At 38.2% G+C, this 27,708-nt stretch overlaps 1 protein-coding gene across 8 annotated transcripts in view; it reads right to left on the reverse strand.

The window, feature by feature from the left end:
* Nucleotides 1-27,708, reverse strand: part of FRMPD4 (FERM and PDZ domain containing 4) — a 297,809-nt gene that overhangs the window by 50,798 nt on the left and 219,303 nt on the right. For 5 of the 8 annotated variants that reach the window (XM_005493444.4, XM_074534696.1, XM_074534697.1 and 2 more), the window contains 2 exons: nucleotides 20,585-20,745; nucleotides 18,389-18,491 (listed from right to left, as the gene is read on the reverse strand). In XM_005493444.4, the coding sequence (XP_005493501.2) occupies nucleotides 18,389-18,491; nucleotides 20,585-20,745 (264 nt within the window). The remainder of the gene's footprint in view (nucleotides 1-18,388; nucleotides 18,492-20,584; nucleotides 20,746-27,708) is intronic. The other 3 variants (XM_074534698.1, XM_074534699.1, XM_074534700.1) reach the window with 1 other exon arrangement.

Below are 27,708 nucleotides of genomic sequence, written 5' to 3' on the forward strand. Positions count from 1 at the left end.
GAGATAAGCACAAAAAAAAGCACTTCAAAAATCTGCTTCACTTGTGCACACTGACAACAATCTATCTGTGCAAGAATAAATTCCTTGTTCCCAGGACATTAAAATTCATTTCTCAATTGCATTAAAATTCAGTTCTCAAAGGGGACGTAGGAGCGGATTTAGCATGGAAGGATATATGTTCTTTAAGGGCTATAGGTCAAATCTCAAGATTAAAAATAGGAATTGATTCTGACAGAAAAATCACTGTATCTCTATGTTCCAATGGACGACACAATATTCTTCATTATGTAGTCATAAAGTAATTTTTTGAGTCTAATTAGACTGCAAATGTGATTTGTAAAAAGCAAATTGAATCATTATTTCAAAATTACATTTACTGCTAATGCCAGAATGCCAAATTATGAGTATTGGCTGGCAGATTCTTTCATCTACAAGTCAGTAGTTTTTGCATACATCTAAGTGAGGAAAACAGTTACGAGTCCATCCTCAGGCATAATTTTGGCGTTTAATTCAGCAAAAAGAGGATGAGACCAAGAGCAAGATCTAAACAGAGAGGTCACAGGATGATGCGTTTTTATCACCTGCAGCCCTGACTAGTCACCAAACTGCCCACGTGCATGTCACTAATTCCTTATGTCACACATGGCAAGAGAAGAATAAAAATATTGAAAAATAGTTCAAATTTACTAATCTGTTATTCTACAAAAAATAATCCAGCTACTTGAGATCTTTTAAACCTTGCAAATCCTTCTTAAATTTTTTTGTTTGGTTGTCTTTTTTTTTATTTTCAATATACTTTTCATTCCCTAATTCTGTCCTGTCCTAACTAAAAGATAACCTCAGGGCAAAAGCTCTTTATCTAAAGGATCAACATCCACAAAGGCATATAAGGAAAAGAGGCAGGCGAGAGAAGGCCTGTTTATAGAATCACACTCTCAAAGCTAATAATTAAAACAAAAAGTGGAGGAGGGAGATCAGAGAGGTTTGAGAGGGTTTATTTTGTTTATTTTCCTCCCTCTACCCTCTGCCCATCTGCAGCTTCCCAAGAATTGTTCAAAGGTCATACCTTCCCCATGGCTCTTCTAAAGATCCGAACTCCAAAAGGAAAGTTTCAGGAAGGTCACTTGTGAAGGGGATCTTTGCTCTTCACAATCTGTAAATTCACCATTTGAACGACATACTATTCACATTTTTAAAGACAGTTATAAACAATCCACAATCCACTCTCCTAGTTCTTTGATTCATCCATTCATTGAGACCAAATATTCCACTTTTGCTTTGCTGTTCTGCATGCTGCTGCTGCCAGTATCATTAACCTGTTCAGTCAGCCTGACACACCTCAGTGTTCTGGAACGTGTGGTGGTGACTCTGTACTTCCCTCCCAGTGCTGCTGCTGCCACCTCGTACATCGAGTGCCTTCCATGAGCAGAGGCCTGAAGACCTCTTTCTGTTTTGTTCTGGGCAAAGAATCCCAAGTGACCCAAAGGCTCTGTGTATTGCAATGGCCTGCACAACAAAGTCATTGGTTGCTCAAAGCCAGCCACTGGAGATGCTTAGGGATCCCTACAGCTGTGTGACACGACCTTAGACCTGCCACTCCTCTTATTCACTCCCAAAGGGTTGGCTTCTGGAGAGGCAGGGGAAACAAAGTCACCCTCCCTGAACTGTCACCTTCCCTGAGCTGCCTCTCTGAGCTCACTATGGGGAGCGTGGGAAGAAGGGATGGCTCCTCTTCCAGCTGCGACCTTTTCTTCCTGTGTCCTAGGCTGCACAATACTCCAGCTGCTTCAGATGCCATTTACTGCCTGTCCATCTACACATTATTAAGAAGTAATTTGGAAAATTATCCTATTCTGGAAACGCAAGAGTCCTTTCCCTTTGCAGAGTAAGGGTGAGATCCACACACAATCATTCCTGTTCCAAGGGAAATGGAAAGACAATGATCACTCTATACTTTCCACTTGAAAAATCCATATTATATATATTCATTAAGGAGGTCTTTGATTATGTGTGCAGCCAATGATGATTGAAGGGAAGAACCTGCAGAACCTCTAGGTTCTTACTGTGCCACTTTTTAAGGAAAATGCAGGACTGTTTCAGAAAGTGCAGTAAAAATCAAGGGAAGGAAAAAAAGTGCTTATGCTTTTTCTAATTAAAAGGGTTGTTGAAACAGATCTTCCCCAAGAAAGATTATTCCATACACAAATCATTGTGTGGTCTCTGACTTTTCTCTGAAACAACTGGAGCCGGGTCTATCAAATACAACATGTAGCAATAAAGGACCTTGGATCTGTTTTGGCTTGGTGGTTCCTAAATGGTTGTTTTCTTCCTGCAAGTGATTAACTTTTTTATAAAGCTTGTGATAATGCTCACATTCAGATGTTACCCAGTACAGACATTATTGACATTTTTTGTTGACATTTGCTACTCATCAAAGTTCTCCTGATCTTCAGCAGTCATCACCAATGTATTTGTTATATGGAATTATATAACAGTAAGTTCTGAATAGAATGAACTTTCTCTGCACAAAATGCTTAGTTCTGGAAAGAAAATTAGTTCACTGCAAACCACATGACAATATGTGCTGTAAAGAAGGGTGTTATCAATTAACAACATATTTTGTTTTACTTATTGAAGTTTTAATTTAATAGGTCAGAATTTGAAACTGAGGCATTTCTGATGCAGCCTGCTTGGTATTTTCATCTCCAGCACTGTACTGATACCTGGAAAATTAAACCAACGAACTTAAGGAAAGTGAAATAAGAAACATGAAAAGCAATGAAATTTGATTTCAAAAACTTTCCTATTATTACAGGGAAGATGGTAGTGATAATGCAGATAAAGGTAGTTATTGCAGTCCATCAGATAAATGGTCAAACTGCACATAACACTTGCAAGGAAGAGGATGAAGACAAAATTAGGAGGGATGTGGCAAAGGCACAATCACACTTTTCTCCCCCTCTAACCTCTTTTCATAGTAAAACAGCCTCAGGGAAAAGATGATGCACTGATTTACATCAGAAACTTTATCTCAGTGCTGTCAGACTCATGCACTGAGTAATGGTGTATCAAAGCCTACCGTGACTTCAAAGCCATGATGCCAGCTATGATAAACTTCTATCTTCTGTTCTTGCATTCTTGGTCTTTCTGAGCTCATGATTTTATGCTTTCTGCAGTCAAGACGACCATGCTCTTCCACTGAAACAACACTGGGACTTTCATCCGTTCACCTCAATACCATAACTCATAACAAAGTACCTAACAGTTTAATTTAGACTCATGAAAGAAACAGAGAAAGGATTTCAGAATGCTTAGGGATTTTTTCAGGTCCTACATAAAAAAAAAAAAAAAAAAAAAAAAAAAACAAAAAAAAACCGAAACCAAAACCACTCTTTTTTTCTGTTGTAGCTAGAAAGTGATGTTGAAGGGTGTTACTGCAAACTATGCAGCCCATGAGCCCCTGCACCCTGCCCCAGAGATGTGAAGTTGCTTCAAATATAAAGCAATGCAGTGGAAAAATAGTAGGAACATCAGTACACAGACCATTGTACTGAGGCACAGAACAAACACAAACATTTTCATCCTCTGTATGTTTTCATTTACAGGTTGGGGAATGAACAGATCAAGGGCAGACCTGCTGAGAAGGACTTGGGGGGCTGTAGATGAGAGGCTGGATTTGACCTGGTAATGTAGACTTGTAGCCCAGAAAGACAAATGTGTCCTGGGCTGCATCAAAAGCCAGCAGGGTGAGGGAAGGTATTCTGCCCTTCTGTTCTCATGGACAGCTGCATCCAGCTCTGGGTTTCCAAGCACTGAAAGGATGTGGAGCAAGTTAGAGCAAGTCCAGAGGAGGCCACCAAGGTGATCAAAGGGATGGAGCACCTCTCCTGTGGGGAAAGGCTGAAAGATTTGGGATTGTTCCGCCTGGAGAAGAGAAGGCTTTGGGGTGACTTGATTGTGGCCTTCCAAGACCTGAAGGGAGTCTACAGGAAAGATGGAGAGAAGCATGTATTGACAGGACAAGGGGCGCTAGCTTTGAACTGGAAGAGAGCAGGTTTAGATCAGATATTAGGAAGAAATTCATTACTCTGAGGGTGGCAAAGCACTGAACAGGTTGCACAGGAAAGCTGTAGATGTCCCATCCCTGGAATTGTTCAAGGCCAGGTTGGATGGAGCTCTGAGCAACCTTCTCTAGTGGAAAGATGTGCCTGTCCATGGCAGGGGGCTTGGAACTGGAGGGTTGAGGTCCCTTCCAACCCAGGCCATTCTACAATTCTATGATTTATTTACAACTGTCATTTGTTGTCATTTCTACTACCATAAAACCTCATGCTCTAAAAACTCTTCCAGTGTCTCTCTCCTCTATGGTTTTGTTTTGGAACATATAGCATTACCTTGAGTCTGGTCTACTTGAAATACCTAATTTTCATGTTGTGTTTACTAAGTGCCTTACTAAGCACAGAGTTTCAGAGAAGGGAGAGTGATGGGAAAGTGAGCTGCAGAGGCTGGCATGGGTTATCACTGGGAATGGCATATCCCTAGATCAAATCGGTAGGAATGGCATTTCCCTAGATCAAATAGGGAAACATTTTATTAAAGCCTGTTATACCATTTGTCAGCTGTATCTTAAAATTAGGAGGCTACAAGTAGAACCACTACAAGCAGTTCATGGGACAATCAATAAACAGTCTGATTCAAATACCACTGAAATCCTCCAAAAGACTTCCACCATCTTCAGCAGGCTTTGGATCAGTCATGTTGCTGGAGAATGAACACTGCTCCATTGTTCCATTCCAGGAAAATTCCACACAAAAGCAGAACAGGCAGCAAAGCAACACCTTTCCTGCCGCTTTTAAAACATCTTTGTCAAATTTTCCCTTAACAAAGCCTTAAGCAAGTAGGGACTTCTTGTCAGAAAGCAAAATATAAGCATTTCTAGGAGTAGGCAGTATGCATTTTAGCATGTATATTTATACACTGTCAACTGTGTATGTTCAGTATTGTGTACCAGAAAAGTAACTCCATATCATCCTGTATTTGACTTCCACTGAAAAACCAGGTCATGAGCCCCAGTGAAATAATACGTACCTCAAAAAAACCGAACAAAACACCAATCAAATAAAAGAAAGAAAGTGAAAAAAAAAATAATAAAAAAAGTCATGTCCTACATAGCATCAGCATGTGGTGAGGCTGCAAGTCAGAAGACATCCAGCTGTGGGCAAGCCTTTGAAAGGCTCTGGGCCGCACTAAGTGCAGGTAGACAGAACACAGGCATGGGTGACAGTGAACAAGAGCCCAAGAGCAGAAATTCACTGCTGTAAGAGAGAACTACTTATTTTTCCTCCTTCCTGGAAAACTCGCATCTTCCCAGAAAGGGCTGATAGTCCCAAAGGAGTAAGTACAACTCCTGAAAGTCCAGATTCAGGTATGAGACAAAACAATATTACTACTCTGATGCACTCCCAGATCCAAGACCAACACACAACTTATATCTGACTTAGTCCAAGCTTCCTGGCTAAGCGTTGTTGGTAGCTGTTTTGTAAAGGCCTTATGTTATGCTTGAGCTACAGAACATCTTTGCAAACAGATACAAGTTTATAACTTAAAGACTTGAAATTATGAGGAATGAGCACAGCTTTCTCTATCTCTTATCTTTCACATTGTTATTAGCTGTGGTTTCTTAGGACTAGACTGGACTCTTTTATCAAGCTGAAAAGACACCTGCTATCCCAGTTTTTCTTTGTTCAGATAAAACTGTCTTGATCTGTCCTGCAGCAAGCTAACTAGGCTGACTTTCTTATGAATCTCATAAAAGAGGAAACTTGTGGTTAATTTTTGCTGCTCTTCCCAAACTACACCCAATTACCAGCACACTTTCAGGAATGGACAGCACTGCAGACCTTCTAGGGTTATATATAAAATTTATATTGCCTCCCTACTCCCACTTAATATTCTTACTCTTTTTATATCCATTTTATATTCATTCTATTACCTACAATGTACTGCTCTGAAAGGTCAGATTCAATGAATTATTTAATGCCATTGCAAGCTGAGGCACGAACTGTTGTATCTTAACAGTCTCTGGTAGTTTCACCCTAGGCTGAGCTTCATTATGTGCGCCAAGGGGATCTAGAGAGAAATGGTCTTGATACCAGCTTTAATCCACTTGCTCTGAGCAACAGGCACAGCCACCCTGCACTTCACCTTGGCCAGCCTTCTTCTGAAACAAAGTTTTTACTACCAGAGGCCATTTTCAACACACTACACTGGGAAACAGCACCACCCTTGTAATGCCAGCACACAACTTTCAAAGCTCCTTTCCCTAAATTTCTGAACTTCTGGAATTTCACCAGCTATTGCCACATGACAGTGGTTCCATCAGCTAGTGGTGCAAAGACCCAGGTCCAGAGAGAGTCACAAAAATGATCACAGTGCTGGAGCACCTCTGCTATTAAGACAGAATAAGAGAATTGGGATTCTTCAGCCTGGAAAAGAGAAGGCTCTGGTAAGATCCTATAGCACCTTCCAGTAAATTAAAGAAAGCCTCCAGGAAAGATGGGGACCAACTGTTTAGCTGGGCCTGCTGCAATAGGGCAAGATATTTTAAACTAAGACAACTATGTTTAGAATACAAGGAGGAAATTCTTTACTTCAGGGTGGTAAGGCCCTAGAATAAGTTGCCCAGAGAAGCTATGGATGCCCCATCCCTGGCACTGTTCAAGTTTAGATTGGAAGGGCCTCTGAGAAACCTGATCTAGAGGAAGATGTCCCTGGCCATTGTGGGTGGTTGGAACTAGATGATCTTTAAGGTCCCTTCCAATACAGACTTCTCTATTATGTGCTTATTTTGTCATCCTTAAGTACCAGCTTTGCCATGACCTCGAGTCTGCCCTTCTGAACTTGAACTCCTCAGCCTCTCACAGGAAATGGAGTTCCAGTTGCTGCCTTACTTAGAAAAGCCTCATGATAACATCCTCTTCTGTAGGTGAGACAATCTCCAAAGGCATCAAATTAAATGTGTTGTGTATCTTTAGCAAAATGTATGCAGTACCTATCTCTCTCTCTCACCATAGGTAACCTGTATATCCTATGAACCCCATAAAACTAGTAATACTCATAAAATTATAGGTAAAATAATAAAAATAAAAAATATCATAAAAATCCCCTCTGTCCACATATTTCCCCATTTTAAAGTGTATTTTTCTTGTAAAAAATAAATGAAACATTATTTTTTTTCTACTGGAGAGAATCACAATGACATGGTAGAATTTGCACCTTTTATTTATCAGTTTTAGGTTGAGATAAAGGAAATGTTTTAAAGAAATATTTTAAAACTGTCTAAGCAATTCTCCTTTATAACAGTTTGGCTGTACAAACCATGTAAAATGGTCATGACAAACCATGTTAAATGTCAAAACAAGATTTTGTGTAACGTGAGCTGCAGAACCTCAAGATCTTGTTTCTAAGTAACTCATAAATCCCAAATCCATTATAATAGAGCTTTATGAATCATATTCCTCTCTCTCCACACATACACACAAACATGTGCAAATGCCTGCATACAAATGTAGAATATACACTGCATGCTTATGGCATGTTATTTGTCCAATAAATAATCCTAAATCTTACATTAGCAAACTATATCCTCAGTCTGTATATCTGGGAGCATAAATTATGGAATTTCCTTTTTGCCCAAAAAAACATGGTTGCTAAAGTATGTGCTGAATTTTCTTCCTCTCTCATATGTCAGTGTGGTACAGTTTCTTCCTTAAACCCATGGCAGTTTGAATGAATTATTGATGAACTCAAGCCATCTGCTGGACACTGCAACATGACTGTAATTGGTGTAGAACACTAAGAAATTGATTCAGTACTTTTTAAGGGGAAAAGGAAGCAGTATCTTTACTAATGCAGTTGTCCTAACATTTAATTAAAGACTTTGAACACAAATAGAATGTCAGATGAAATGCAGAACAAAAGAGTATTTCTGGTCACAAAAGTATAATTTCCATGTAAAATTGAGCAGTAAGGAGAATGACACAAGATAAAAAATTAAAAAGAATATTGATTACAAACTCAATTAATTGTTTTAATTTTTTGCTGTCTTCCAACATGGAGAGTTTTGCTATTTCTCTTGATAAACTCAGGCAGATGATATTTTCCTTTTAAGTCTCTGACACACTTAAATGACACACAGAAAACAATATTGAGAAGAAAAGATGAAGTATGGAATGAAGATTTCAGTGTAATGACTAAACCTGATGCTTCCTATGGTTTTTATGAAATACAGATGACCTTAAGGATTTTCAATTGCTGTAGCAACCAATTTCTTCTACAAAAGAACTGCCTTTTTTGCAGAGTGCTTTCTGAGTAACAGTCCTGCTGAAAAGCTGAAGTGATCATAAAACGTGTGAGTTCCATGATACAAAATGACAAGACCTTTGCCTCTCCTGGAGTCTTATTTGATTCATAAGCTGAACAAATGTGGTTTTAACTAAACCTCCAATCAAACTGAATTACTTTATTTAACAATATAGACAGTGGACTATGGGGATTTTCCCTTGTGCAGTAAGTAAAATATATGAAGCTTTAGTTGGCATGAGGAGGAATAGGAGCTAAAAGAACAATTAACATTTCAGCACATAATATGTAAGAAATATGCCTTTGGGGAAACGTAGGCTGATGGCAATCTGGTTTTATCTCTGCAGTCTCTCTTTTGGTATTTGCAGTCTCTAGTTGAATATTCTAACTTCTTGGTTTCTCATAACCAGCTTCCTTGTTTCTCAAACAAAGCCAAAGCAAGACTAATACCAACATAATTTGGAAGTCACCTGCTTTGAAATACACCATTTGTCTTTCTTCTCTTCCTGTTGCTGCTTTCAGGAGATTTGTGAAGACTTGGTTGTTAAAAGCCAAGCAAAAAGTCAAACAGAAAATTATGTCTATGGGAAAAAAAAGCCTAGAAAAGCTAAAGTAGTAGCTAAAATACTTCTCTTACACTGCTTGTTATGTGTTGCCTGTAATAAATTACAGATGATCACTTGTCATGTCAGAAATAAAGGAAAAGCTGACTAATAAATCCCAGAGAAATCTATCACATTAAACTGCCTTTTGAAGCATTCAATGTTTTTAAAATTAATTTATTTTTAGCTATATTTATTTTCTACTAGCTTCTACTAGTTTTTGTTTCAAATTAATGAGAAACTGTTTATCTTCTTTGATGTCCCACTGTGACCCAGTCATCCCAATCAGTGGTAATATTTAACTGAATCACTTTGGGGACTAATGAGTCAGAATATATAAAACTGTTCTCTTCCTGTTTTAACTAACCCCCTGATTGGGCATATCAGGTAGAGTTAGAAGTAGATACTCAATCTCTTGGCAATTTGGGCAGTCCGTGTTGGCTGCACTACTGCTATAATAAAAATATCTAATAATGTGTTCGAACTTTTCTAGTCCATCAGCCAACACAGAAGTCCTCACAACATTTCTATTCCAACTACATTAATATGACAAAAGCTAAGAGAGACTGTGAATCACAAAATTATTCTTATTGGAGGGAAACAGGAAAGAGAAAGGACTTGCTAGTGACAGTCTTAAACCTTTTGATCAGATTTTAGAAAAGCTTCAAAACTCCTAAAAATCCAGCCTTGCAAACACACAAAAAAAGAAGTCAGAAAAAAAATCAAAGTCAATTGCACTGAAAGCCAGATCCAATTATTTTACAAAACAATTAAATCTAGACATCTCTCAATCAAAAAGGAGTCACAGAGAGTTTCGTCAGACTAGGATTCAGAAAATCATATGAACATACAATTTCCTGAGCTGGAAATGATCCACAAGGAGCACTGAAGTCCAGCTCCTGCCCTGCACAGGACCACCCTAAGAATCACACCATGTGCCTGGAAGTGTTGTCCAAACACTTCTTGAACTCTGTTAGGGTCAATGCTGTGGCCCTTCCCTGGAGAGCCTGTTCCAGTGCCCAGTCACTCTGTGTGAAGAACTTTATTCTTATATTGAGTCTCAACCTCCCCTAGCACAACATCAAGCCTGTTTTTGTCTCTTTGTCCCTTCCAATCTAGTTCAACTATTATATATTCACTTAGGTACTTTCTCATCTCTACTATTTTTTGTGCTTTTCCAACTCCTTAGACAAACTACAAGTTATAGGTTTCAAGCACTGACATACCTAAGATGTCTCTGGCAGACTGAAAGGCAACATTGCCATGAGAGAAGGAATATGAAATGGAAGTGAAAGTGGACCCTAATGTTCTGAGGGACAGCCACCTTACAGACACACCCCACTTCAGGAAGTACCATTCTTCATTTTATTTTACTTTATAGACTAAATGTCATCCGGAAAATAAATAGAATTGTGAAAGTAAAAACTAACTCTGGAAGGAAGGAAGACACAGGATCAGCCTGCCACAAAGCTAGAGAAAGATATTGTCATCTTCAGGGACTCCTGATTCAGCTTCCATTATGCAATTCATTAAAATTAAACTGTTATAGCTGTGGATCATGGAGTACCAACACCTCTCCATGACATTTTTCTCTGAGTAGAGTTTTACTCATTTACAGTCACTCTCCTTATGTCCTTCCCACCCAAGGGAGTGCTGCTTCCACCTTGACAGGGGAAAAAGCCTGAAAACTAAAGATACTTCAAATTAGTGGAAATATACAAGACATTGCAAATTGGTCACAGTCCTTTTATCCCTCTCTCTCAGCAGTTTAAATTGCCTTTTACCTCCTATGAACACTGGTGCATGTAAAACTGCCACCTTCAAAACAGCATTCCTTACAAGGAGGCAATGCAAATGCCTTTCTCTCATACTATGTACCTGTAGCTGACAGAAGTCTCCAAGGGTCAACTTACATAACCATAAAAATGTCATGTTTGCCTCTCAGCTCTTGACATCATCTTTGCCATCTTTCTATCAAAATACAGCATTTTAGTATAATTCAGAGAAACTACAAGCCACTTTATTGACAATGCAACCTACATATCAGTGTTTTAAAGAACTACTTCTCTGTCATCCTGAAGCTATTTAGACAGCAGATGAAAACCAGTTAATTTCTGTGATTCATACAGCCGGCACTGGCTCAGGATAAAAGGGAATGCTGATGCCATCACTGGGAAAAGTCACATTGTGAAAGCCTTCCCAAAGCATGACAGGCCCACAACCATCATTTCTTCTCAGAAATGGCTATGTTTTGCCCTTACAATAGCTTCATTAGCTGATGTGTATATGCTGAATTAGTCAGCAACTGACTGGCAGGATAAGGGAGTTGTAAACTTTCCAGTGAGGGCAGAAAGACACTTCTGTAAGGACAGAGTTACTTTGTGAGTTCTGTGCATGCAGTGGTGAAGGCATCTCTGTCATCTTCCTACTTCACAGCCACACCATGCTGGCAGCCCCAGGTGCATGGCACAATCCTCTCCTGTCAGCCTATACTGCTTCCTCAGTCCCAGAAACTGTTCTGCAGAGTCTGGTGTTTCCCAAACAGCTCCTGAAACTGTCTCTGGCTTGTGTTTCTGTCCTGTTGTAATGTCTTCAAGACATCCACAGAACATTCAAGTACAAACAGCACAGTGTAAAGGGCTGGCTTGCCCAACATTTTCTTTGAGGATTTGGAAATATCACTTCAAAAGAGACATATAATGCAGTTGGGAAAGAGAAACCTTGCAATTGCAGTAGTTTGACACCTACTCTCCAACCCTCCCTACCCCAAACACAGGATGGGAGATTTTAGCTACCTCCTGCTCCATATTCCAACTGGATGCATCCTTTGATGCACAAAGCTTGCATAAACAGTACAAAGAAGGATAAACATCTATTGCAGAGCATGCAATATAAAGGTAATTCATCACATGGAAGCATTGATTCATAATAAACTCAAATCTGGGTGTTCATTTGAATGACTTTACATGGAAACAACTACTCTGAAACATTCCCATCAGTGCATTTGGCTTTAGAGCAAATCTTCCATTTGGGCAAGCCAACACTTTTGTTTAGTTGGATGAGAAGCAATAAGCTCATCAGAACAAGCTAATGAGAGCAACATTTGCTGGTTCACATCTGAAGAACCAATCAGTACAGTCACTTGTGTTTTGGACACAGCTGTTCCACATCTCCATTCATGCCCTCGCGTTCCATAAAGCAACTTGTTAAGGAACAGCTGACCTGAAATTCATCACAGCTGACTCCTTTTTCTAGAGAAGAGAGTGAGATGATAACACAACATTTCAAACAGATGACACATTAGCCTTGAATTTTCAAAAAAGGGCCTACACTTGCTTACTCTGAGGGCCATGGTTCACACAAAAAGAAAATTAAGTGTACACAACAAATTAAGATCTCAGCACTCAGAGCATGTGAATTATTAAGGCAAAACCTTTCTAAACCATGTCAGTCAACCTTCTCCCAAGAATAAGCAGGGATATGACACCGCATGATTTGAGACAGGATGGATTTAAAAGAGAACAATGTCCACAGTTGGCATTGATTTTAACAATAGCAAGTAATATCTCTGTACAGCTTTCAGCTCTTACAGGCCTTTGAAAAGGTGGATGGGCATTTCTGAAATGTTAGATTAGTAATTAAAATCTGGAGAAACCTGAATTAACCTCCAATATATTAGCTCAAGAACAAGAAGCACTACAACAGCCCAGAAAAGAAGATAAATGAGATAATATTAAACATGTGCTCTCACAGATTCAGAGCAAATTTAAAGTATGATCCAGTTATTTCATTATTATGTTGCAGAAACACCTCAGAAGATAGAAGATATGTATCTAACAATACCCCTCAAGACAGAGGGGAGCTGACTTCTCGTATCCTGACTCTGAGCTCCCTGCATGGGCTAGCTGCATGGGCTAATTAAATGCCCTGGCAGAAAGCTTATCTCCATTGATGGCACTTGTAAAACTCTGACAGATCACTTGGTCCAACATTTTGTCCCTTTGTTCACCATTATGTGTTGTAAACCTAAAACACTACCAATTCATCAATCAGGGCCTGACACAAAGTGGGTACAGCCTCCAGATTCATTTACTGAACTGGGAGTACCTTCAAATTAAAATGTCTGCATGACTGCTTTTTCAGAAAAGCAGTTTTCAAGGTTCATGGTTGCTGAGCAGTATCATAGACAATAGCTTAATATGCTTGATTTTTTCTCTATGATGCTGATGAAGAAAGAATATCTTTAATAGTAAGTCCGCCAAAATTACTTCAGTATAAGAAAATGTCTAAACTACATCCAGGAACATTTGAAAAGAGTCCTTTTCAGCTGCTGTAAGATGATGATGATGACAGGCACTGTCACTGAGTTCCCTTTTACACTTGCATTTAGCTCTGAGGATGTAGAGTAGTAAAAGTGGTTCCATGACATACACAGAGTCAAATGGGAGTGACAGAATCCTCATTCATTTCACAATGATGGTGAGGAAGGTCAGTATTGATTAAATTCATGTTAGCACTTAAAATGCAACATGCAGCCTAAAATCCTGGAGGGTTCCTTCTCTCCAGTTTTGTGGCAATACACTATTAAACCATAAATTCTACTGCAGAATTGAAAGAATCCTCTAGATCCTCTTGATGAAAACTTGCTGTGACATTAACATGCCAGAGTTATTTCAGAGATGTTTTTGAGTCATTTCTCTTAAATAGAAAATAGAGCCAACAAGAAATAAAAGCCCTTAATGAATTTCACCTTTTTCATTTCTTGCTTTGCAATATAGGTATTTTTAGTGGAATTCCAGAGGATATCAAATACTGATTTACTGCTGTTACAGTTGCAAGGAATGGACTAACCTAGCTTAATTTAGCAACCTAGAAGTCAGGTTTCTACTTAAAAATACTTTTCTGTTCTTCTTCTTTAGTCAATAAAGCTTTCGGCAACAGGCTAGCTTTTCCAAAACAAGTATTTCAGATGGATTACCCTCCTCAGATTCCAATTTCTCCTGGATGGCAGCCTGTATAACTATTTTAATTAAAGTGTGAACAAAGTACCACTGCCATGCCACTACTCACTGTTTGGATTATGGAGTAAGCAGTACACTTGTGTGTCACTTAAAATTTCTGTAAAATACCTTGCTAAATAAAAAGACAGTTTACGTATGTTGGGATCCTTGTAGACTAATGCCTACTCAGTGCAATCTAAGAAAAACAAGTTATTCATGATAAAGGAGTTGCCTATAAACAGCTAATAAGGCAAATTACTTGTTAGATGTTTTTCTTTGTTTCAAAAAAAAAAAAAGGGTTGGTTAAGCTGATTCCTAAACAGATAAAAATGTAACATTAACCAATGATAATGAAATACATGAACTTCTGAGCTACCAATTGCATTGTTGCTCACTGTCACATAAGGAAAAAATTGCTCCATTGTGCCATGACTTCAATGTTATCTCAAAATACTTTTTGTTAAGTATGTGTGAAAAGCTATAACTCACAGAATCCATATCAGCAGCAAAATAAATCCAACATAAATAGCTCCTGATAAATTTTGAAATGACTGCACTTCAAATACATCCTTTGTATTCTGTTCGCCTTGACTTGAAGCTTACATTTAGAAAAGTGATCTTGTTTCTTCCTCTTTTTTGAAGTTCTGTAACTGTCTGTCTTGAATGGAATTCCTCTTGACCACAACCTCAAGTGACTTCCATAAAACTGACCTCTCTTTGCAAGAGAAACCATAAACATGACTTCTGAGTTTGTGTTGGAAATAGCTCAGGAGAACAAAATATGGTGCAAAAGCCATTGAACAGCACCCAGAAATGATGAGTCCAAGTGCATTTTGTCTGCAAACCATACCTGATTCATATTTCTGCAACCATGGCTTTCAAAGGACAACTTGAACACTAATTAGGTGTTGCCAGTAAAGCAGAGCCAAAAGAATTCAATGGATCAGAACGACCTACAGGGGATATTTATAATGAATGTCCCTGATAATCTCCAGACCTAAGACCTCCTAGGATACAAGAGTGTCACTCATTCTTAAAAAATAAAACAAAATCTCTCACCAGGTTCCTGTTCAGTACCCCCTGGCGTCAGCAGAAGTGGCTATAACAGTTTTCTACTTAAGGAGGATTATTTTCAGTAATGAATGCTTAAAAACCCCACACATAATTAAAATATTACAATGTTATAAAAAGCCAATTGGAAAATTTCTGTATTATGCATTGCCTTTAATTTCTTGAATTTGCTGTAGTAAAATCATTATAAAAAAGGGACTTTCTTGAAAAACTAGTCTATCTGTTTCTTATCCAGTAGGAGTAACAGTTAGACAATGAATTTGGAGCTGATAGGAAAAGAGCTGAAGAAAAAAAAATTATCTAAAAGAAATTACTCTCATTTATTTTGTGGGCAATTTAGAAATAAAGCTAATTTATTGGTTTGGGATATGCATTTTCCTAACAAAAAAAAAAAAAGATTTTATTGACATTTTTCAGTTACCCTTTTTAGTGGAATTTTAAATTTTTTAATATTTTTTGAAAGTTTTGAATTTTTTTTAAAAGATAGACCTTTTTTGAGAAAGCAGAAATTGCCTCATCCTTTTCTTTTTCTTCAAGCTCATAACTCTTTTCACAAGTTAATTTTCTGACAATGTTTTATTGGAAAACAAATATTGTGTTTCATTAAAAACTCAGTTTAACATTCAAGGTTGACTTAACATCCAGCATTTGTGTGTATTTTGCTTGGAAGTTTTGGCTTCCGTAATCCTGGTGAAGTTTGAAGAGAAACCCAAGAGAAACAGAGAAGCTGTACCTGCCCAGGCAGGGATGGGGTTTGCCAAGCTCAGTGAGCACTGAAACTTATCCAGGATGGATGAAGGATAAAAAAAAGGGTCTCTACAACCACAATAGCAGTGAAAGCCAAGGGAAGCACAAACTTACTGCTAAATTGAGTGGGTATCCTGATGAAGGATACTGAACAAGCTCAGACATTTGATGCTTTCTTGGCTTTGGCCTTTAGTGGCAAGGTCGGCTATCCTGGTCGCTGAGCTCAGTGACAGAATTTAGGGAACGGAGGCAGACAAAGGCTGGATTAGGGATTGCTTAGGTAAGAGTGACATTCACAAGTCCATGGGCCAAGATGGGATGCATCTAAAGCTGATAAAGAAGTTGGCTCATGTTTTTTTGAAAGGCCACTGGTTAGGAACTGAAACATCTACCCAGTGTGGTTGCAAAATCGCCATATTTTGAGATATTAAAGACTTGATTAGGCAAGTGCTGAGCAGCCACATCTAACTTTGACACTACCTGGCCTGGAGCAAGAGGTTAGACTGGATAACCTCCAGAAGTCTCCTCTCAGTTCTTCTGTGCTTTTGTGATTATGCCCATTGTGTAACCCATGCATTTAAAACACCTTCAAGATACTGATCACTGCTACCTGCAGGAAAACAAGATTTCAAAACTTCTGCCATGCACATTGAAAAATACAGATGCATTGAAAAGTTGTAAATATATCTAGTCCATGTGAAAACCTTCAATTATACAGAAGAGATTCACTATTTCATTGGTGTAAAGAATTGCTTCTGCTGTGGTGTCAGGACTGCTCATTGACAGTGTCTAGTCATTCCAGGCATGCCCACCAGCATGAAAAGAAAACTCTTCTTTTCAAATGCTGTAACATACAACCCCAGTATATTTCACTCCCAAATTTCATCAAAGAATGAATCTCTGTCAAAATCCCAACAGTGGACAGGTTTTGAGAGCAGAGGTAAAATTACAGTATAAGAAAAGCATCACCTAAAGCTTTCCCTGGAATGAAACAACACTTAATTTGACATTACTTATGTAGTCAATGTAATTGGGAAGGGTGACGTTCTAATTGAGTATCTCATTTGAAGGCAGACAGAGAGTCGACTATACAATAAATTAAGTTGGTCTCAGGTCTAATCAGTCTGTTTTCCTTGCTGTTATTACTACATATTGCTAGAAGCAGCAAATGAGATAGAGAACCTAACTTTGCTTAATATCAAAGAATCAGGGAAAGAATGAAGAAGACAATATTACTGCTTTATTGAGAAACAGGGACCTCAGAAATGGGTATAAGACCATTTTTGAGGCTTATACCAGTAGTCAACACAGATTACAAGACAGAATTTTATTAGGAGCAGGACAGTTCTTTCAGTTTGAGGAGTCTACTCATCACAAAAAGCTCTTAGCAAGTTTTGTTTGTTAGTTGACTTGCAGATTAACACATTTTGAAAAAAATCTCAAAATATAGTTTAATCCCACCTAACACAGATGAAGGCTGTCAGCATTGCTGGCATTTTTATACCATTTCTGCACCATCTTTGGAAGTTTTCTTTCAGCTAAATCCCCAGTAAACGAGCAGCTGTTTGCAGGAAGAGTATAACTGCTGTGGCACTTCCTGGCCAAATTTCTGTAAACAAATGTGACTTTTCAAAATTACACAGGTTACAGTGAAAACACTGATAGCTCTAAGTTTTGAGAAGAGGTACCTGTACCATTAAAACCTGAGCATCTCTCAGGAATCAACAAGACCCACAATTCAGAGTTTACACCAATGGAAAGAATACAGAAATAGAGCTGGGTGCTGTTCCATGGTGTTGGCACCATATTTTGTTCTCCTGAGCTATTTCCAGCACAGGTACAGGTACTGGAATTTAAGTTGTTAATTCTTAAGTTTATTTTTTAGTTACTTGCCATTTTTCTGTGCAATGCACTAACATTTCTTGTTACTCCAAAAGCAAAATTTGTTATATGAATTGCAAGGCATTTTTTTAATATCCTTAGCATTAATCAGTCACTGTCCTTCCTTTCCTTCTACATCCCATTACAAATATTGACATTTCTCCTTTCCTGTATTATCCCCAGCCACTTTTTTTTTGTCTTCTTCCCTTTTCTGCCTGCTTCTTTCACACAAACTCACCTACCTGCATTCCACTTAAACATTTTTTGAGCTTCTCTATATACTTACATGCATTCATTCACTCTCAAGAATCACCCTACCACATTTTCTTTATTCTTCACATAAGACAAACCTGACTTAACTTTCTTCATGTGAAAAATGAACAGTAATGCAACAGTGAGTGGAACTTCCATGCTTCAGGAATCATCTTTTCAACAATCCATACAAAAAAAAAAAATTAATACCAGGAAAATACTATTCCTCTTTTGATACTCAAGTACTCTGGAGCTACTCCTGGATGGTTTTATACCTTTTCAGCTACTCAGATGACATTTTAAGAGGACACTTCATTTAAACACTAAAATAATACATCATTCTTCATTATAACTAAAGTAAAATTATTTTCTCTTTTCTCAGCCATTGGAAGGCAAGACTTGCTGTACTACTGAATGACTGCACAAGGCAATAAGTCACTGGGTTTGTAGTTTAAGTGACAGGACATCCACTACCTGACAAGGTCGATGACTCTCTCCCTTGGAGCAGTGCTGACTGGCTCATCATTAATCATTATGATCTGGTCCCCTGGTATAAGCTTTCCTTCAGAGGGGCCGCCTGCAGACAAATGAAGAAAGAAAAAAAAAAAAAAAAAGCACAGGTTAGCAGACCATTGTAAACACACAGATACTGTTGTTCATATACTACAAGTGTGTTTTTTCTTCAGCTAATGACATTTTTACACTATTTCTGACGTTACCAGTACTCCCTCACCAGGAAAGTCTTGCAAGCTAGTGGTTTAGAAGCGTCTACTGAAGTTCCTCAAGTTCTAAACCTGTATCTAACCACCTGAACTAAGGGCTTAGTTTTCTGAAGGGCCAGAAGGTCCCATAAGCCATGGATTTATGCACCCTTTAAGTTGTGATCAACCGTATTTTAATCATCCTTGATCAATGTTTGTCTGATATTTTGTAAGACCACCTTGAGAAGGATTTCTTGTCTTGTGAACAAATGATCCTGTTTATCTGCTGTTAAGAAAACAAAGTCTTTTTACATGGTAAATATACCAGATCTTCCTAGCTGCAATACATTTTCCTGTCCCAGGCAAAGTAACACCAGAGAACATCTTATTCCTTTTTCCCATGAAATATCACTCACGTATTTGAATGTCATTCACAGGTGTCTCCTATGATTTGTCTTTTCTAGGCAAAACAAACCTGTTTTCTTCAATTGGAGACAGAAAGTTTTGATACTCCAGCTGCTTGAACCTCTTTTCTGCTGGATTCCTACCACTTGATGAACTCGGGTACATCTAAAAGCATTGCCACTTTCAGTTAGACATGAATATTTATCATTAGTCCCAATAGACAATCAGTCATTTATATGTCTATGTGGTTTGGATTCTGGCACTGCTGAAATGCACATTGAGTGCATTGTATTGTATAAAATGCACATATTACTTTGTTTCTCAGCACAATTACATGCCCAGAAGTTGATGTGACATCACAGTTCCTAGTGTAGAGATATATCCTCTCTAGTCTTTGTCTTTACACTCTGCAATGATGATACATAAAAAACAAATAATATTACCATTATGAAGATAAAGTCTAAAAATAAAATGTTTCATCATCAAAACAAATTCACTGAACAACTGAGCTCCTTTCCTGTTTGCTTTGAAAACTTTACTCCACTTCCATATCCTGCATAAATGAATACAAATCCATGTAGGAGAATGTTGTCCTGAGCTCATGTTTCCTCCTATTCACTCAGAACAGAACATAGTAAACACATTTTCCAAATTTTAATATAAAACTACATTAATAATGCCAAGTTGAGAGAAATGAGCTGTCTGGATCTGGTTCAAATATTACACTGCTCACTTCATGTGAAAGCAATACAAATGTAATCAATGCACACACGTTGGTAAATGACATCAGAACTTCACAGAGTCGATTTTGCCTCTCTCTGCTCTGCTCTCTGTGGGGGTTCTGGAGAACATATTTAACAGGAGCAAAGTCAAATCCCTGCCCTTGGCTGCAGTTTTACATAACAGCTGGACTTTTGAGCATAGAGAGCAGGAACCTGTGATTTGGGAAACAGATTATCCCAGGTCTGCTTCCTTATAACTTCAAAGAGATCACAATCCTCACTAATTTTCACTGCAGGTAAGATGTTTGGGAATATCTTTTGACGTGGCTTTTAACCATATAGTTATACAGATGCATTTATTAAAGAAAAAAATCCAGCAGTAACATCCATTTTTTTCAGAAAGAGATATTGTTTTTAGAAAACTAGCTTTCTTTGGGAAAGTGATGGTGAGAATGAAAAATATGCAAGTTTTAATCTCAGAACTCAACATACCTCTTGAAAATGCTGATTCAATGGTAATGAAGGTGACAGCAAACCAATGTAAAGATACCAGGGAGAAGACCTTCTTTCCTTGAATGAAATGGGTTAACTTTTTTCAAGCAAACAATAGTAATGGCTCTGAGCAGTAACTCCAAACTGGCTTTTTGCCAATTCATTTATGTAATGTTCAAAAATGAGTGTGAAGAAGGAAACCACTGGGTAAAACAAGGCTAAAAATCATATCTAGTATTTGTGATTACTTTGCCTGCCTGAATATTTCAACAGTTTCAAATTTGTTGCTGCATTTCATCTTAGTAGCCTAAATCAAAGTTTTCTTCTAGGGTCACTTGGGGAAAACATACCTGGTGTTACTGAGCGTACAACAACTGGCTTTTCACTACCAGCCACAAACCCAAATCCTAGCACAGGATCCCTCCTCATTTCCACTTTCCGAGGGGCTGGAGGGGTTATTTGGCAGCTCTCTATTCGAGGGTCTTCAAATGTGGCTGATTGTGTCATGTGACTGTGAAAAAAAATAAAAGATGGAAAAAGGAAAAAAATCATTAAAACATGGTTTTGTGGTATCTACTTGAGCCAAGCAATTTGTGCAACGATATGAGATGAATATCTGAAACGTTCTCACTAGAGGAACTAAAGCACCAACTTAATAACTTTATATTAGATTTTCTTATGCATTAAGTAATAATGCTGCTGGCAGGTCTCAAATAATAATCAATAGTATCAGGCTTTAAAGAGGTCTCTTTTTGACAGCACACATTAAATCATATCCCATATATGAAAGAAAAACAACCTGATAATAAAGCCTTTGTCATCTGCGCCTGAATTTTTCACCCTTCCCTTTTTGGAAGGGAAAAATAATAGTAGTGACCTACTCATAACATAAAACTCAACAATTAGAATCTGTCAGACTTTTTAAAAAGAGAACACACATTTTAATTAGGGGATCTAACATGTTAAGCAAGTTTCTGAGCTGAATCATCTCCCTTCCTGTGGCATCCATAACAGCTCAATATTTGCTATTTGGATAAACTATCTGAAATAATTTTAAAATGTTTCAGGGCACAAACAAACAAAAAAAAATCAAGAAAATATATTTATGTGGAATTACTAAAATACTTTGCTTTCTTCTGTGTGTTATGACAAAGCCTATTTATTGTACCTAGAAGAAAAAATTCTCATGGCTGGAGGGAAAGATCTTGAGTTTTCAAGCAGAAAATAGAAAGGATGAAAGCTATCCAATGTCCCATACCCGTGAAATAGGTAACAGCTTAAAAGCATAAAGATTTTAAATTAACATTAATAAACACTGAAATGTGGCTGATGCTGTACACAGTCAGAACCAAAACATACTTTGCAAATTCCACACAATATCTGGAGTCCACACTGAATCACAGCTACCAACTCCCAGTGCCAATCAGACAGACAAACAGACCACTCCAGTGTCATACCCCAAACACCATCCATTGAACTCATGTGCTTCAGGATACCAAACCACCACTGCAGGCAACAAGCAATATCTGGTCAGCACAGAACAAAGATTTCAGGTCATGGCATCAACTCGGTGCAGTCCTGAGAGACCTCAGATAGTATTTGTTTTAAGTTGCCTGACCAAGAGTTAACTCTTTTTTTGCCTTCAAGAGACTGTAAGTCTGCAAGTGCTGAATGACTCTAGCTCCTGGTAAATAAATAGACAAATGGGGGAAGCCAAGTCGCAGCCCCACCCGCAGAGAGGGCACATGCTCTGAGAAAGGTAACAACCTTGTGCCCAGCCTGAGAACTCTGAAATGCCCATCAGGGAGGCAGATTCATTACAGCATTAGGCAGTATCTTCCATTGGTGTCCTCATGAGTAATTAACAATATGAAAGTCAAGTATTGGATAATTTTACATATAACATAAACTGAGAGTTAAGGGACATACTGTGCAACCAGCATTGTTGCTCTCACCACCTGTCCCTTTTCCATCTGTGAATACAACACCCTGAAGAACTCCAAACTGGCAGTCCATAAGGAGAAGGGTATAATTCAGAGATCTGTTTTCAGCATCAATGACACGCAAAAACTTCTCTGATCTTTCCCCAACACATACACCTTGGGCATGACATCAATTTACTTTCTCTCCATGGTCTGCTTCATTACTGATACACAGAAGAGCAGCAAAATCTCAGTAAACTCTCAGTGGGAGTCTATTTCTGTTACTGGATTTTTCTAGGACTTTTCTTCAAAGAAGCTTTCTATCCCTATGACTAGATTCAGTCTGCCTAAGAGTAACATGCTGTCTTTTTATGCATATGATCAGAGGCAGCAGAAACTACTCCCTTACAAAAATAAGAGAGCAAGAGAATATCTCTGTGCTCTCTTAATACATGCATGAGGTGAGGTCAGCAAAGTACTTGTTTTTTACCAGCTAGAGCATCACATCTGATACTTCATTCTCTTCCTCCTCCTCCTGTTCCTCCAGCTTTTGTAAATTTATTTAAAATAAACTTTCTATTTTGTTTTTCCAATGAACTGTTAGAAAACCCAGATAATTATACACACAGACCCTTTAAGAAATCTATCTTCAACAACTCCCAGGCACCTCCTCTCCATAAATTCCTATTTATGGTTTGTGCTTCTAGATATTCAAACATTTTTTCTTTCTAATGAGACAATTTCGGAGGTGTCACTGGTATTTGAAAAACTATCTATTTCAACTTGAGAAATTTTTTTTGGTAGAGAAGACAAAACTCTGCATTTTTTACCTCTCTTTGATGACAGCCTCACAAAGTTAACTTTCCATAAAGCTAGGATAATCTATTTAATAATTTTTTCCTAATAGCTGTTTCCACTTTTGGGGCACTACAAGCCCAAACAGAAAGTGCCTTCTGTCCCAAAGAGAAAATACCATATTTACAAGCAATATGAAAATACTGCTTGAGGCTTTGAAAACTACTTCCATTGTGCTACTACATTATACTTCCTCTGTCTTCTAACACTTTTGCAATCTGTTTTAAAAAGGAAAAGCCTCAAAACAGCCTCAACCCCCCCCAACAAACAGCAGCACTTCACATAACAAATTCTAAGAGCAGGCAGAGATTTGCTTAAGAGAGCAGCCCTGCTCCTGGAAGCTCCAGCCCTTGCCTTGGCTGGTGCTGAGGATCTGCAGCAGTACAAGTTATTCAGTTATTCAAAGCCTAAGCAAGAGGATCAGCCAGGAGCAGTCCATCATGATTCTGAGAGGCACAGCAGACACTATTGATTTTTAAGGTTATCCACCTTGGAATACATCAACTAAAAAGACTGCAGCTCACACTTCCACAGCTTGCTGCATCAGATATTCTTGTGCCATTCAGTATGTTGGGGGTGTACTTCAAGAGAGTAGCAAGATGTATAAATATGATCCCAGAAGAGATCAGATGAATGCTTAAAGCTTTTTGTGATGGTACATTGACAAACCTGCTTCCTCCTGTGGTTAGTTCATTATTGAGATGCCAGTTGTGATACCACAGTTCAGGACTAATTTGAATTATGCATTAATTGGAGGTATTTGATCTCTGTCTCAGCTATGAAAAATATTAACTTCTGCAGAATAACTATGCTACGAGTTCTAAACTAGAATCTAATAAGCTTGGACTCAAAAAGGCCACTATGGAGAACTCTACCTAGAATGTCCCTTATACTGTGCAAGATCTTAGAAGAATAACTGCAACACTACAAACTTGCTATTTGCTTCAAACATCTTAAAAAATGTATTTATATACATTTAGATACAGTTCTTACATCATAGCTAAAGATTTACTTTTCTCAAGGAAAAATGGGAGAAAAGAAAAAGCCTAAGATTTTAAATATGAACTGTTCTTTCCATGTACACAAAGTCAAGCTGTCCTTAAATTGCCTTTTCAAAGAAAGACACTTCTTTCCTCCCATTTTCAAGCTGAGATTAGTCCCTGCTTTGCAAAAGGCCATCTTCTCTGATGCACTCATGTTGTCAGCAGTGGGAGACTGCTGCCATATGAAGGAGAAAAATTCTTAGAGAATTTCTTGAACAGAGATTTTATATACCAGGCTCTTCTGAGAGATAAACTACCAGCTACGGAAAATCATAGCAGAAGTGCAATCATAAGCACCTACTCTCAAAAACCCTCTGTGGAAACTGCTCTAGCCAATATAGAAGGTAACAGGGGAAATGAGAGAGGAGGCATCTGAGCGAGCATCTACCAACACAGAGCAGAATAGAGACATTGCAGGGTGGCATAAAATTTGTGTGCACACTTGCCCACAAAGGGGCCTACAGTGAGCAAAGGAGGAAGAAAATTAGGAAAGAAAAACACCCTGGGGAGCACTGATCAGCTGCATCAGGCAGCTAGCACCTGCAAACACAATTCAGAAGCCCAGGACATTATGAGGAGCCTAATTTATCATTTGCATATCCAAATTCATGCTTGGCTTAGTCAGAGGTGTAGTTTAAGACTGACACTTTGAATCTTCACATAATTAGCTTCAAAGTTATTAAATTGGTAATATTTTACCATGGAAACTTTCCTAGCATTGTCCTTATTTAAATTAGAGGCTGAATAATCAAAGAAATATATAAACAAAGACTGCAATCGAGAGCTTGATTTAATAGTGCTTAATAGTAATTAAAAGCAAAATGTCTGAGTACAATGCTTTTTAGCCTTTGCATTTTGATATGTCTTTCCCTGACATGTCAGAAGGTTTTTTTGACAAAAAATGGAGTTTTCATTTCCACAGAAAAATGCTTAGAGCTTTAACTCTTCTAAGAAACTGAAAACTATGGTATGAACCAGCGATCCTAATATGATAAACATTATTTTAGAAATAAGTAACAACCAGAACAACTTTACTCCATTCTGCAAAGACTTCCAAAAAGAAAGCAGAAAAAGCAATACCTCAAACTGAGTTGAATACAGCTGCACACCCACAAACTCTAAAACAACTGTAATCAATCAGCTGTTGCATCATATTTGGACAGGGTGGAGACATGCTGCTTTCAGGTATCTCATTTCATATTTCCCTGTTACAGTTTGTTTCAATTACTTCACAGATTAACACCAGCTTGCAATTTGGGGGTGTTTAATCCTCTGCTTTTAAATAGTTACGGTATTTCTGCTATACAGATCGATTTACCTAAAATATAGACTCTTTTTCAATTGAGACACAGCAGGTGTAAACTTGGTCAATGACAGAGAAGAGTCTGTGGAAATGTCAAATCACTCACAGACTGATGAGTGGAAGTGGGCAAGGAGGATGGAGATAAGGACTTTTTACCAAAGGTTGAATTGAGAAATAACAAAACCACTTCAAATTGTTGAGCACTGTTAAAATCCTGTCTCATTAATTTGGAGGAGGTGAAGGATCTGCTTTGTTGATTGCAGTTGTGATTTTCAACAAGATCTGTGCAAGTTAAGGACACCGAACAAACTTTCATTTGCAATTATCCGAGTCCCTGCCATGAGTCTCTGCCCATCCTGCCCCAAAATAACCTCTTGATACTCTGTGAACTCTATGATACTCCGAGTCTTGGGCTCTGCACTCAAAATTTCCTGGGAGTGGGAAAAGCTATTGTAGCAACACAAGGAAGTAGATTCATTTCTCATTCAATCACTGTTCTTCAGGAATTAGCACTAAGTAAAATGGCTTGAGACTTGAGACAGATTTATGGAAACTGATAACATGAGCATATTCTGTATTTTCCTGCTTGATAATTTGGAAAGGCTACCAAAATAACAATGACAGTTAAAAGAGAACTGTCATAGAGATGAAGAAATATGCAAACCCTCCAGAAAATGAAAAACTCATCTTTGTTAATTTAGCTTAACTAGTAGCTAAATATGAAAAATCATTTCCTTCCTTCCTTTCTTCCTGGAACCTCTCAGTACATCCCAAGTTAATTTATTTTCTCTAAGAAATCCCCCAAGAATTATTAAGAACTAGGACACAAGTGTCAAAACCATGCATCAACTGCCTTTTACTTGGAAATGATATTTCAAGAAAAAAGTGCGCAAGTAGTTATTACATTGCTCAGTAGAACTGCTGCTCCTACAGAGAATCTGGTGCCTTGACAAACTCTTTTCCTCCATTTTGCAGGAAACCAGAAAATCACTCAAAGCTCTAGAATTTTTTTAGAGATATTCAACAGACAAAAATTTTATTTTCGGTGGTTAAAAAAGGAGACAACTTTTAACACTTCAAGAAAACATTCCTTCTATTTTCACTGGGTTTTGTGCAGGTGTATATACCAATAATTCAGTATCACAGCCACAAAATGCAACTGGGGCTATTTATCAGATGTTTTTGTTTCTTTCTAGGACTACTACTTTTTTTGCCCCAGTGTCAATTTTTTTTTTTTTAAAGCTTCTTCAACAGTTAAATCTTCCAAAGTCAGGTCATTTTATAACACCCTAGAAAATGTTTGGCATATGCCATCTGGATGAACATATGGTAAAAATGTAATTAGAAAGAAAAAGATTTGCTGTTTTCAGAAGAAGCTGGTGACAGCTTTTTTGATAAAATTGGATACAGGGAAATCTGACACGTAAAAAAATTTCAAAATCCACTCTTCCACTGTTGGGCATGATCTGCAATCTAAAGCAAGGCAAAGTCAACCAAACTTGCACTGAATAAAACTGACATGAATACAAATTCAGAGAGCTAAGAAGATTTATGCTCAACTTTAGTCAGGCATTGGGGAAAACACACTGAAAATATAATTCACAATGACAATTAGGCCTTATATTATTACATGTGTAATACTTCTGCATTCTGCCTTATTCTATATAGGAATGTCATATATAGGGAAGAAAAAAACCCAGACTTCTGTAGTTGAATCCCACAAAGACATGGAAATAAGCCTCAAGCCCCAGCTGCCAACTAGCAGTTGCTTGCTTTCAGTATTGTATCTACAGATTGTTAGAGAAACTCTCTTTTTAAATTATTCTTCTCTCAGGATAGCCACAAACATATCAAAGGCTCTGTTCATGATGAACCTTGGATTTCCTGCCTTTGTATTAGGACAGGACTTTACAGGCACATGCCAAATAGCAGAAATTGCACAGAAACATCTCAGTGAAAATTGGTGGAGAAAGGACCACCCAAATGCTGGAATTGCCTCCTCTGGAAGCTGAGCATGATGCCAGCCTCTGACTCACTGCCCAAAATGCACAGCCAACAGGGGTGTGCCATGACAACTAAGTCTGAACTGCAGCCATGGACATGTGGCAGTAATGCACATGGACAGCCCAGCCCCTAACATGCAGTTAAGCTCCTGCACACTGCTGAATGGCACTCTGCACTCAGTTTGTGTCCCAGCAAACTTCTCCCCCCTGGGTGACACCAGGTTCAGCAGAAATACTCTTGGTTTCCAAGCCTGTCATTGACAGAGATCCAGGGGCCCATTCTTGAGCAGGTTTTCACAGCTAAAGGAAGCTCACAAAATACTCATATGTACAAGACTGGACGGATGA

The sequence above is a fragment of the Zonotrichia albicollis genome, chromosome 2, assembly GCF_047830755.1.
Source record: "Zonotrichia albicollis isolate bZonAlb1 chromosome 2, bZonAlb1.hap1, whole genome shotgun sequence".
Taxonomy (NCBI): Eukaryota; Metazoa; Chordata; class Aves; order Passeriformes; family Passerellidae; genus Zonotrichia; species Zonotrichia albicollis.